Here is a 14,566-nt window from a genome sequence, read left to right on the forward strand (position 1 = left end):
GGATGTTGTTGGAGTTTTGTGATGAAAAGTAGTTGTATGTGGCGAACACATAGTTTAGGAAAACAGAGAAAAGGAATGTGACTTTCAGTGCAGGAGGGAATGAGACAGAGATTGATTTTGTGTTGGCTGGCATGGAAAACAGAAAGTATCTGAGAGATGTGAAGACAATACCAGGCTGGTAGTTGCTGACTTGGATAAAAAGAAAGTTAAAAAGTGTGTGAGAAAGGGAATGGTTGAGAGGAGAAAGGTGTGGAAACTAAAGGAAGAAGAAACAAGGCAAGGTTTGAAGAAAGAGTTGGGGAGCTGGTAAGCATTGATGCACCGGATTTGTGGAAGTCTTTAAGGAAGGGGTACTAAAGGCATGTGACAAAGTGTGTGGAAGGATGAAAGGTAGGAGGGATCGAGGAGATATGTGGTGGTGGAATGAGGAGGTGAGGGATGTGATAGTGAGGAAGAAGGAGGTGCACAAAGCTTTATATAATAAAAGGACTGAGCAAATGAAAGCCAGGTATAATAACATAAAGAATTGTGCAAAGAGGGTGGTTGTAAGATCTACGAGGCAGGAGGCTGGGGAGAAGTTGAGCAGGTTGGAGGAGAACCCAGATAGCATGTTTAGGTTTATGAAATTAATGTAAAATGATGGAAGAGATGTTGAAGGAGGAAGATGTATGATGGGGAGTGATGGAAGGTTGAATTTTAGTAAGAAGGACAGGAGAAGAATTTGGAAAGAGCACATGGAGGGAATTATGAATGAGGAGAATGAATGGGATCCGAGGGTGGAAGCTGCTGTAGTGAAGGGGCCAGTGGAGAGGATTAGTCAGGAAGAAGTAGTGGAGGCAATGAAGGAAATGAAAACAGGAAAGACAAATGGTCCATCAGAAGTAAGTGTGGAAATGATAACTGCAAGTGGAAAGATAGGGATTGTTGTGTTGATGGAGCTCTGCCAGGGTGTGCTGGATGGAAGAGGAATGCTAGATAATTGGGCACTAAGTGTGATGGTACAGATCTTCAAGGGAAACGGGGATGTGATGAGTTGTGGGGAATATAGGGGAGTGAAGTTATTGGAGCATGCAATGAAGATTGTGGAAAGGGTGTTGGAGAGGAGAATTCGGAAAACGGTGGATGTGGATGAGATGCAATTTGGTTTTATGCTAGGAAAGGGGACAATAGATGCAGTGCTCTTTGTAAGGAGATTGCAAGAAGAATACCAAGGTAAGGCGGAGTTGTACATGTGCTTTGTTAATTTGGAGAAGGCATTTGATAGGGTTCCAAGGAAGGTGATTGAGTGGACATTGAGGAAGAGAGGTGTACTAGAGGTAATAGTAAGGGCAGTGATGAGTTTGTATGAAAGGGTAAAGAGAGTTGGATCAGAACTGTTGGAGGAGTTTGCAGTGAAAGTTGGTGTGCATCAGGGATCTGTATTGTCACCGTTGTTGTTTGCAATAGTGGTTGATGTGGTGATGGAGAGTGCAAGAGAGGGATTGCTAATGGAAATACTGTATGCAGATGACCTTGTTCTGATGAGTGAGACGATGGAGGGATTGAGGGAGAAGTTTCGGAAATGGAAGGAGGCATTTGAAAGCAAGGGTTTGAAGGTAAACCTCGGGAAGACAAAGGTGATGGTGAGGGGGGTAGAATGAGAAGTGTCAATGAGTAAGTAGATCCATGTGGTGTGTGTGGGAGGAGGGTAATGGCAAATGTAGTGTTGTGTACGAAATGTGGGAAATGGATTCACGGTAGATGTATGAAAATTAAGAAGGTGACCCCAATACTGGCAAGAGATTTTATTTGTGGAAGGCTGGTGTAACTAGTGGAAACGCTGTGTGATGAGGTGGAAATGGTAAGAGGGTTTTGTTATTTGGGAGATAGGATGGATGTGAAGGAGCTGTGACAGCAAGAGCAAGACTTATCTGGGTGAAGTTCAGGGAATGTGGAGCATTATTATATGGGAAAAGGTTCTCCATGAAGATGAAAGGAAGGGTTTATCGGAGTTGCATGAGATCTGCAATGCTGTATGGCAGTGAGACATAGTGTCTGAGGGAAAGTGAAATGGCAATTTTGAGAAGGACCATGAGTGCAATGTGTGGTGTGAAACTATTGGATAAAAGGAGGGCTCAGGAATTGATGAGGATGCTGGAGGAATTGGTGGAACAGCTGGCAAGGGTGAATGGAGTATGGTGGTATGGACATGTGTTGAGGAGGGATGAGGATCATGTTCTGAGCTTAAAGTAAATGAATCACAAAAGTGAGGTTGACCAAAGAAAATGTAGAGGGGACAGGTGGAGGAGGAGATTGGGAGGGTTGGCTTGAAGAGGGCGGACACCCAAAACCTGGCAAGATGGTGTGAGAGTTGTTGCTGTAAGAGTAAGGTAGATCCAGCCACCCCCATTAATGGGGACAAACCTGGATTTAAAATATTAGAATTCACAACAGAACACATACTGCAATGCATTTGTCTATCACTTAACAATTCTACCAGTCTGCCACCCTTGAGACTGTTTTGGAAATCACAAACTTTACAGGAGGTATAGTGGCATTCATGTAGTAGATCAAAAGCCAAAATAGATGTTTCATCATATTTAATCCCAGTACCTTTAGTCCTGGGTATGACTATGTTGTGTCGACGCCCCCAGGCGAAGAAGTGGGATCTCCCAAGACATATAAATAGAGGTAGACTGGCCGTGGTAGGAGTGTTGAGTAGCAGTCGAGTAGTTGTTGAGTAGCAGTCGAGTAGCAGTTGAGTAGTGATCATCCGAAGGTGCTAGACAGCAGTAACTTGAGACATAACAGACTATAAACTACATCTGGTAGTGGGACCCTGGGGCCCTGGTTTCAAGGTTTGAGAAGTGTGGAACCACCTCTTAGCCACTATCGTTCCCAGGTCTACTCTGGCCTGGAGTGGTAGCACTTGTAAGAGTCCCAACTATGAGTTAACTAGCAAACCCCACTGTGAGTGGGGAGGGGGGTCAGCAGAATGCAGTCGTCATATTCCCTGCATGGCGTAAGAGGCAACTAAAAAGAGCAGGCGCAAGGGGACTGGGAATCTTCTTCTCCTAGTAAATCCGTATTCCTAAAAAGACGGCAAGAAAAAGACAAGGGGTGGGAGACAGTTAACACCAAATTTCACACTAGTACTAGGGATATGGAATGTGTGTGGGTGAAGAGGAGAGAGACGGAGTATGATGATGAGGAGAAGGATGGATGTGCTGGCACTGAGTGAGACTAAGATGAAAAGTAAGGGAGAGTATCAGTTTGGAGATGTGACTGGATGAGTGTCAGGAGTGGGAGGAGGAGGGCTTGTGGTGAGTGAGCATGTGAAGAAGAGTGTGGAGTGGAGGGAAGTGTCTTCAAGATTAATGTGGATTAAGAGGTGGGGAGAAGAGATGTGGGTGTTTTTTAGTACATATGGTCCAGGGAGTGAAAGGAGTGAGGAAGTAGAGGAGTGAGGAAGTAGAGGTAGAGTGTGTGGATAGGGTGGGGAAAAGTGGTTATGTGGTGGTGTTTGTGATCATTATGTGATTTGAATGCACAAGTGGGAAATGAGAAATATAAATATAAATGAGAGATATAAAGACAAAAGATAGAATATGGATCGCAATTCAAACTAATACACTTGTCAATGTTATCTAGTGGTTGCTTTTTGAGATTGCTTGTTACTAAAAGAACGCTGGTTCACACATACAAACATTCACATACTTCCCTTGTACATGCACACACATTCACACATATGCTCACACAGAGTTGAAATGCTGTCTGATTTTTCTTTTCAGCATTGAATGTTCACCATCTCATTTCCATTGCACACAAACACACACACAGACACACACACACTCACAAACATTCACATACACAGAGTTGAAACACTGTTTCATTTTTTCATCATCTCACAACTAGTTTGCCATCATCCCCTTCCTTTCTCATTTATATGTTGTGATGAAGAAAAACACAAGAGTATCATTATAGTAAATTATTAACATTACACCTTTTATATAAGGCAGGGAGCTGGCATAATTGCTGGTACTCCAGACAAAATGCTTAGCAGTATTTCATCCGTCTTTATGTTCTGAGTTCAAATTCCACCAAGGATAATTTTGCTTTTCATCCTTTCAAGGTTGATAAAATAAATACTAGGGTTGGTGTAATTGACAAGCTCCCAAAATTTCTGGTCTTGTGTCAAAATTTGACATCAATATTCTACCAAGAATAAGAACCAGTTGAGTGCTGGGCTCAATGAAATTAACTTATGCCTTCCCCCAAATTGCTGATCTTATGCCAAAATTTGAAAGCAATATTATATCTCTTATATACCTATTCATTACATTGCTTTAATAGTATTAAATTTCTATTAATTGCTATGTGTTAAAAGGGCCATCTTTTTATTTCTGTTGCTTTGCATAAATAAGATGTGTTTTTTAATTTTATTTGTCTTTGCTTTTGAAATATTTCTTTAGATTTTGGTTTCTTTAGATCTTTTGGCATGCTCTTTCTGAGACCATTTATCCTTATACCAGCCTCTATCAAGTTAATCCCAAGCTGGAATCTCTCCTCTCTCTCCTCCTCCATCATTATCATCACCATCATCAAAACAACAACAAGAATTCAGTGTAAAAAACAACTTGACAATGCCTGACTGACCACTACCTCAATCATCATCATCATCATATGAAGCTACCTTTATATGGTCAATCAACATATTATGAATAGTAACCAAATCTCCCTTAAATCACACTCTACTCTTTGAAAAAGGGAAGGACACACAGGATAATGTAGTCATAGAAATGTTACGACTAAAAGGAGGTTGGAGGGAAGAAGCATTCATTGCTTAAATGGCTTTGATCATAGAAGGTGCTGGATTGGAATTGAACGATTGTTACTTAACTACAGCAACAACAACCACCAACTAATTTCACATGAGAAATGTTTTTTGTTATAACAGTGAACACAGAAACTTGTATACAGAATACAGTGACAACATGGCAACAGCTCTTGTGGAAGACCCACTCAACTTGATGAAACTAAGTCTTGGAGACACTGTGTGTGTGTAATACTAATATGCACAACAGGACCCTTTGCCCAATTTCCTTCTCCAGAAACCCACACCACCCATCATCTCTTTTCCTTGATACCACTAATCTTTCTCACTACTGGGAACTGTTTTACTTGATATCCATCCCTTACCAGACATTCTGCTAACCAGGTTCTTTTTTAACAAGGAGTGCTGACTGAGGTATTCTGGATTTCTTTAATCCCTACTTTCTATCATTATATACATAAAAATCATCATCATCTAACATCTGTCTTCCATGCTGACATGGGTTGGATGGTTTGGCAGGAGCTGGCAAGCCAGAGAGCTACACTAGGTACTGATGAAATGGATTGTTTCAATGATCAGAAAGTTTCTAGATGTGGTTGGCAGTTTCAGTTACCTAGGTGACGTAATTACCACTTAAAGCAAAGGCTTTTTATGTCTGTTTTCTATGCTGGTATAAATTGGATGTTTTGACAGTTGTATCTGGAAAGTTTGCTGCAAACATTTTTGTGGCAGGAAAATTTGCCTCAGGATTTTTGGCTGTAGGAAAGTTTGCCACAAGACAATTTCACTGAAAAAAAGATGAATCACTCCCTTGGTATATAATTCTTTCAACCAACCTATCTATTATATTATTATGGCAAAGCTGGTGGGGGGACAAAATAAAGCAATCTAAAAGATGATAATCTTTTCAAAACAAAATAATTCTGCTTAAATAAAAAGTAGTACAATATAAATATGATAACATTTACAAAGAACAAAAAGAAAACAAAAAAACAGTTAAATCTAAAACAGAATTATAAAAAACACATATATATATATAACAAGCAATTTTTTTCAGAGCTGCATTTTCTCTAAATCAGGTTGACTGCCATATCTTTGAAATTATCTCATGGCAAAATTTCCTATACGGCAAAGTTTCCTAAGGCCAGTTTTCCTATAGCATGCTTTCCTGCAGCAAAAATGTTTATGACAGATGTTCCTGGAATCTTTGACAGAATCCATCAGGCCAAAGTACCGTGTTTTACTCCAGTGTTTAGTTCTGGCATGATATAGCTGTATGCCAACCACTTTACAGAATGTCCTGGGTGCTGGCACTAGTATCAGTGACACAACTTAGTAACTTACAAAACTAAAAACCTCCCTCAACAGAGAGGGAGAATAGGAGATAGGATGGTCACTTTAAGCAAGGTATTGAAATGTTAAAGTAGAATGTGGGGATCAGGAACAGTTTTACTGTTGAGGATGAGACTCATGGTTACCTTGCATTTTGCAAGGGTAGATGAAGGAGGCTGAAATGGTGCCCAAAAGGTAAATATGGTGGTGACATGGTTCTGGAATGTACCCCCATGTCATCATGGGAGTATATTCCAGAAGGTGAATAGAAGACAGCATGGAGATAAAAAAAATCAGCAAAAGTAAGGTTGCAAGAGGAAGATAGTGAGGAAGATAGAATAAACAAGAAGGTAGAAAAGTCAGATACATTAAAAGATGAATGTAGTGATGAACTGAAGTGAGGGTGGTAAATATGAGTGGAGATGATAAGAATGAAGGATAGATTCTGATTGGGAGTAGCACAGAGAAAAGTGAGTGGTGACTGGCAGTACAAAGTTGACAGTATGGCATTGTATATAATGACAGATTCTGCTTTCATTTCTTACAGCAATAGAATAATACAGTAGATAGAAGGGTGGCAGAGAGATGGGTGTAGGGAGATGAGGGTGGAGGTGAAAGGTTTCAAGTTGGGGGAAAGTGAAAGAAGGATACCAACATGGAAGGAGATAAGATTATTGATAAGAATGAGGATTGGGTGTTAATAGGAAGTGGCTGATGGGAAGGGACCCAATTGTTTGGGTGGAAGAAGTGAGGAAGAAACAGAAATTGTAGTCTTGGAAGGGACCTAGTTTTGTGCATACAGTGCATATATGCATTGAAAGCCTCAGTCATGTCATTCTAACATGATTGGGCAGATCTTTTCAAGCACTACATATCCAATCATCTCAGTACTTTGCCATCTCTTTCATGAGTTTCAACATCCTGATATCAGCCTTCATTACCTCATCTGTTTTTCTGGATCTCTCTCTTACACTGGCTCCACTTATGTAAATGATTGGTGCATTTTTATACAACTGTTCGCATCCACACACATCATATGCCCATACAAATGCAGTCTTATCGCTTGTGCACTACATCTAATTTGTACTCTGTCATTCATATACACTGACATTGCATATCTAACAGAACAAATCTTCTGCATTCAGGGCCAATATCTCACTACCATGTAGCACTGCAGTTAGTACACGAGCATCATATAGTCTACCTTTCACTTTGAGAGCTATCTATCATCTCTAGGGACATTCCTGGGCATTTGAGAACATCTATTTCTTCTACACTCTTAACATTTATTGTTCTTATGATTCTACAACAAACAAACTTTACGAACTCTGTTAATCAGCATATCTTTTGTGCATATTTTTGTGTCAATAGTCTGCATTAAGTACAGCATGTGGAATTTCTACCCACTTCTTTTGTACATATTGAGCAAGGTCACTTCTCTGATGGTAGTAGGATCCTATCATTTTTTCTACTTACTAAAACGTTAATCTTTGCGAAGTTAAATTTGAGACCCATTGAATACAGGTTTTGCTTCTACGCCTGGAATTCCTTCTCTAATCCTACTACCTATTTAGCTACAATGAGATCATCAGTATATAGTATTTCTCATAAGCATCCAGCCTTAAACTCACTTGTTATGGTCAGGAGAACCATGATAAATAGGTGGACCCCTATCTGCAAGCTAAATTTGTCATTGTATTCATTGCTAACTCTCATGTACATGATTTGTACAACCCTCACAAACCAATCTGTTTATTTCTAGTTTCCTCAGCAACCAGCACATCACCAAGTATGAGACTGCTAATGGCCTTCTTCAAATCAACAAATGTTAGATCCAGCAGCTTACTGCTCTTAGCCAAGTTCTCACTAGGAATATGAGATCAGTTCTCCTTCCCGGCAAAAAACTTAACTGCATCTGATGTAGGTTAACTCTCACTCTCTAATCAATTGAGCTGAAACTCTGTGACTTTCATGACCTGATCTGAAAGTGCTCAAGCATGAACAAGGAAGTAAAAGTACAGAGAGTTATCGCCTTAGCTAGCAACAAAAGTATTCTTTTACAGACTGAAGGGCAGATCGTAAGGTGTCTACAAATGATGAAAAATGTTGTCACATGATAGTAAAACATGGGCAATGCAAACAGATGTATGAAAGCTGGAGCAAAATGAAGTATGTTCTGCAGGATGTGTAATATCAGGGAAACTAAGGAGGTTAATCTCAAGAGGCTGAACTGCACAAAGGAGATGATAAACAACTATAACAAATGAGTAGATGCTATGTTAGAGAAGACCTAGCCAACCCACACAAACATGGAAGAGTAAACATAAAATGATGATGATAATGATGATGATGTGTCTCTTAACCATATGCAACAACATGGAATCATATTCAAACGAATCTTCTCTAATAAGAGGAAACTTCTCTCCCCAACACATCTCATGGCCCCATAGAGAAAAAAAAATGTAAAAAAATCTCAAAACTGTACCTTCTTCTGCTAAATCTTTATTTATAACTAATTTGCCATGTCGTAAGTAATTTAAAATTGGACCAAAGTAAGTTGGGTCTCGATCAATTAGGAATGCTCCAATATCATCCTGAGGAAGAAAGAAATATTAAATGTTATAAGGATCTCAATTTAATTAGAGAGAAAAACAAAAATAACAAAAAAATGTTTTTAACTCTTTTATTTACAAAACTTGATGGCACTCATTATCTTTAATATAACATTATATTTGAAAGGAAATTGGTTAAAAAATTTTTTTATATGTTCATTTTGTATAAAATGTTAATTAGTAATGATTATACAGTGCTACCATCAACTTTGAACTAAAAGAGTTAACTCACTGATTTGCTCTTAGACTACAAGTTATGTTAATAACAGTGACAACAGATTTACAATTACAACAGTTGTATGATGTAGCTTCAAGTATTGTTACGGCAAAGGTAGAAAATGTTTGACATGAAAAATGTTATTCCTGATTTAATGAGTTTCTAAGTTATAACTTTACACAAATCCAACACTCATGTGTCTGTGTAGATGTGTGTAAATGAATATCTACAGAGATTTAGATGTATATAGCTGTAGACATATATAGATAGATATATGTGGAACTACTTTCCAAGGAATCTAAACCAGAAAAAAAAAAAAACTGATGCAGAAACATTTTCAAATGATTTTGCACTGATTCCCACTAAAAATATTCTAAAGATGGTGCAAATGCACAGATACATACATACAGAAACACAAAGCTTCATACATACATATAATGATTGATTCCTTGTAACCACTTAATGAATTGTTAGATCAGTAATGAAGGCCAGCAAATCCTTATATATATTTTTGTTTCAATTAAAATAAAGTATTTTTTGTTTTTTCTGTGTTTCATTAATGGAAATGTAAAAAGTTACTGTTTTATTATTTACTTACAATTTCCAAAAATTTTATTACAAAAAAATATCAAACAAGATACCCCTCATACTATGTGGTATAAAAGAGACTCATTTCTAAATAAATCTCACCACATAAACTTGTCTAAGAACTAACTTTTTAAGTCTTGAAACATACATGTAGTTTGTAGGAATTTCATTTATAAAATACTTTTAACTTCAAAAAGTGAAATAAGGAGTTAAACTTTTGTACAGAAATTATTAAAATCATCAGCAATATTGGAAATGAATATTGTAAATATTTACAATATTATGAATGAAAAGCAGTACAAAATGTAGATTAAAAAATTACATGACCAATGGGTCAATAGGCTGACAGGCAATCATAAAGCACTCTAACCTCCCAAAAAAAGGAAGGAAAACAATCTGGAACAGCAAAAAGTGAATAAGGTTCTGCAACCAACCAATACCCTATAACGTCATTTATCAGGGATTTGTGTAATTATTTTTAATAAAAAAATAGTTTTCAATACATTATACAACTGAGAACAAAACAAATCATAGAGAAAAACAAAAACAGCAAACAAAAAAATTCAAACAAACAATATACCATCAGAAAATGGTGGGCACATTCAATAAGATAAATCAAAGAAATAGGCCATTCAACAAAACCAACTTTGACCCCTGTGGTGGATCCCATGTGACCACAGAAGTGACTGTAAGTCAGGTGAGCCCACTCATGCTATCCACCATACCTAAGGTGGCAGCCTCCCAATAAATCTTTAGCAACCATAGGATTCCTCACCTCTACTGAACAATGTACCTAACATAGCAGGATCACATTATGTTCTAGGTTTTGTTAGACATGAATTGCCTTTTTCTTATCACAGAGAACTTATATTTGATGTATTCATTCACCACATACCTAATAGTGAGCTCTGTCACCTTAAGTTGCTAAGCAATGGTCTTCAAAGACCCACTGGGGCTGTCATTAATGTAGTTATGGATCTGTTGAACAAACACAGCCATCCTGACAATATCTGGCCACAGATAACACATCCCTGCTAGAGGACTCAGCTCTTCCACGACCCTGAACATGAAGGACCCTACGACATTCAAGAGATTGACCTCTGGGTCACTGTGAGTTGTGGCTAGTATCATAAGCAAGGCATATCTTTTCATCTCTAATGTCTGGCTGGAATTTGCTATGTTGATGCTGTTGTTATGATTCATAGTCAAATAAGAAAATTAAAATTTGGTGTGTGCTGCAAAACTTTATGTCAGGTCAACTTCCATTTATACCTGTGGTGATTTATTCACAAATACTTGGTACATTCTGTACATTTTAGAATTTACTGATTTTATTTCCAATTTAAAAATCATCAATGAAATTAGTAACAGAAACTGCACCAAAAATCATTGTGTGTGTGTGTGTTTATTTCCACATTATTTTCTTGTGAAGAATGACACCTTTTGAGTGACAGTGATGTCAGATCTATGTCCACTGGAAGCAATACGTTCTATAACTTGGTGGTTTCAATGTGTAGAGGTCAGTAAAATGAAAATACAAAAAAAAAAAAACACAGATAAGGAATGGTGACAGAGCAACCCTAGAATACTGCTTCAATAAGTCTAGTGTAATCCAAACCAGCAGGGAAGAAATAGACATCAAAAAGGCCGATGGTGAGGAGGCAAAACATGATATACATTGAATACATGATACACATTGCCTAAGAGGCAAAACATGATGTACATTCTAGTATATAGAATTTTAGTAACAGTCATATATAATCATAAAATTGGGTTAACGTTGTAACTGATACAAAGTAAACTTTATTCATAATTGTTTTCTACAATACCTGCAATTTCACCTGCAGTTGTAATTACACTTTGAACAAGTAATTTATTTAAAAAACTTCATTTTTATCCCCTGTTCTGAGTTCTTTTCCTTACAGTTTTGTTGGTTCATTAAGTTTCCCAAAACCTCTTTTCAAAACTAAATATTCTACATGTGTTACAGAAAATGATATTGAATACTATGAATTTTTGAAAATATTTAAGTCTAACTTCTACTGTACTTTTTCTTGGAGAGCATCCAAAGAGAAACAATTTGATACCTTATTTGAGAAATTTTGATGAATATTTTAGGAAATATGACAATTTGAATGGTCAGTGAATAGGTTGAAATCTTGCCTAATTAGGCTTAAATGAATAATTAGCCATATTTGTGATGTCATATCTTTGAAACTGAGGTGATAATCATCTTCAAATTACACAAATTAATAGTGTCCATGAGATAGCAGTTGTTTATTTTCTTTTTTTTCAGGGTCTTGAAAATGAAAAAATTTTTGGTAGTCAATTTCATTGCATGTAACAAACAGCTGATTTTGTAATGTTTTCAGACATAGCTAAAACCAAACGTATAAGCCCCAGGGTCTTGAGTTTTGATACATTTTTAGTTGGTATAGAACTAAATAAATCCAGAGATTTTGAGACAGACACCACTGCAATAAAATTATAACAGACTATCAAAAATGGCTATAACAGTGGAGTTTTGGATCAGGATACACATATAAGTTGGATTGTGGATTTTTCCAATTTTTTTCTCACCATAGCCTTGGAAATGATGGAGGGAAGCTTTACATGCAAAAAATTTGGGAAAATTTATGGAGTGTCGTCCCCACCGACTAATTTTGGCCAATTGTTTTTGCACTATGCACTTCCAACAGATGGCAGCACATGGTTGCATGCGCAGTGAGAGCTAGCAGTGACTTTTACGAGGCAGTGAGCTGAGTGACTTCACTGTATTTTCTTCAGAAGTTGTGAAATTTGTGTTTTTGTGATCACGTGTATGCTATAGTCTGCAATTTTGTTATGGACAAGAACAAAGAGTCAAAGTGAAATTTTGCATTAAACCTGGAAAGTCTGCTACAGAGACATTGAGCATACCTCAGCAAGTTTATAGTGACAAGCCAATGGGTTGTATGAAATGTTTCTAGTGGCACAGGTGCTTCAAAGCATAAGTATATCCTTGAAAGGTGATGAACAATTTGGAAGACCTGCCACAAGTGTCACTCCTGGAAATGCGGAGAAAATTCCTGAGCTTGTGCATGAGAATCATTGGAGGACAATCAACAATGTTTTGAAGCATTTGAGGGAGGACATTCAATGAAAGCGACCAGATCTGTGGAGTGCAAAGAATTGGATTCTTCCTGACAATAATGCACCCTGTTACTGAGCTCCCGGGAGTTTCTCATCAAAAACATGGCATTGCTTCTGCACTTGCCCTATTCACCAGATTTAGCACCTGCATACTTCCATCTCTTCCCCAAGATGAAAAGGCAGCTCAAAGGTCACTGTTTGAACATCATTGTTGAGATCAAAAACGAATCGCAGAAGGTCCTCGACTTGCTTACAGAAAACAACTTCCAGGACAGATTCCAAAGATGGCAGGAACGCTGGGACCAGTGTATTGCTGCGCAAGGTGACTATTTCAAAGGAGATGATGCTAAAACTTAAGGTGGATAAGTTATTTTTTATTAAACATAACTAATCTGGATACCTTTTGATACCACCTTGTATTGATGTTTTGCAATATTTTTATCCCTATGAACACATTTTCTAGAATGATAATGCGGAAGTAGCTACATGGCTTTTGTTCAGCCCAAGGATGGTCCACTGCTGGAATTTAAGCAACAAAACTGTGTGTGTGTAAGAAAAACATATATCTAGTAACAGAAAAATATATTGTATGCTATTAAAGTAAATTATTTTTTTACATACTTCTTTTTTAAATCACTGTGGATAAATCCAAAAAATGATCTCAGGCTTTCCAATATTTTAAAATTATAAACAAAAACAAAAGGAGGGGGTGGTTAAAAAAAATCATAGATTTTCAAAATTTTATATATAATTGTCCAAAGAAAAAAATGTATTTTAACATGAAAATGATCAAGCAAAAAGTGGGATTTCGCATGGTCAAACTTTGCTTGTGTTTTTCACCCCTCTACAGAGCTCTACAGTGAGACTTAGAATAATGCTCCATATTGTATCACTCTGTAGAAAAATATACAAATATCATATCCATTTACATACAGAGTTGCAATAAAATGTATATTTTTCTACATACAATCCTAGATTAAGCCAGCCAAGAATTTAATTCCATGTACTAATAGACATAACAATATTACTAGCTTCAAATTTTGGTACAAGGCCAGAAATTTTTGGGGAGGGATAAGTTGATTCCATCAATCCCAGGGCTCAACTGGCACTTATTCTATCAATCCTGAAAGGCTGAAAAGCAAGGTTGACTTTGGTGGAATCTGAACTCAGAACATAAAGATGAATGGAATACTGCTAAGCATTTTGCCTGGCATGCTAACAATTCTGCCAGCTTGCCAGCTTAGAGATAATAGTAATATTAATAGAGATAACAGCAATGGGAATTTTTGTTTCTGGAGATGTTTGTCTATTTCCAGAGTTTTACTAGTTTAAACAGAACAAAAGAGAGAAAGTGTTTTATGTTTTTGAGAAAAGAAAGTTTGATAGAGAGAACTGATAAGGGAAAGAGAAAGTGAGTGAAAAAGACAATGTGGGAGAATAAAGGAAAAGGGAAGGGAGGAAAACAAAACAAGTGTGAGAAGAGGTAAGAGAGAAAATAAAGACAAAGTGTACATTTACCTCACATGCATATGTATATACAGAGAAAACCTATGTATAAATACACATGTACACGTTCACATATGCACAAGCAGATATGTGTTAATACACACATACATATGTATATACACAGAAAAGTACATGTACATATAAAATGATAAATCATGCGTTCCTGTTAATGTGACTTAAATCATTTGAATATTCAATCAAGTGTGAAATAAGAATTTCTGTTCACATTTAATTTTCTGGCACATAAAATGCAGCATTTTTGAGCGTGGCCGTTGCCGGTGCCGCCTGACTGGCCTTCATGGGATTTTCGAGCGAGATTGTCTTAAATTCATGCTTATTCATTTTCTAAGCTTCCTAAATTCATGC

The 14,566-nt window shown here is 37.2% G+C and overlaps 1 protein-coding gene across 1 annotated transcript in view; it reads right to left on the reverse strand.

Moving 5' to 3' along the window:
• The window catches only part of LOC106883089 (BTB/POZ domain-containing protein KCTD5-like), a 70,840-nt gene that overhangs the window by 11,331 nt on the left and 44,943 nt on the right, over positions 1–14,566 (reverse strand). Inside the window, exon 2 of the mRNA XM_052971195.1 lies at positions 8,631–8,739. Coding sequence (XP_052827155.1) covers positions 8,631–8,739 — 109 coding nt within the window. The remainder of the gene's footprint in view (positions 1–8,630; positions 8,740–14,566) is intronic.

Source organism: Octopus bimaculoides, chromosome 10 (genome assembly GCF_001194135.2).
Source record: "Octopus bimaculoides isolate UCB-OBI-ISO-001 chromosome 10, ASM119413v2, whole genome shotgun sequence".
Taxonomy (NCBI): Eukaryota; Metazoa; Mollusca; class Cephalopoda; order Octopoda; family Octopodidae; genus Octopus; species Octopus bimaculoides.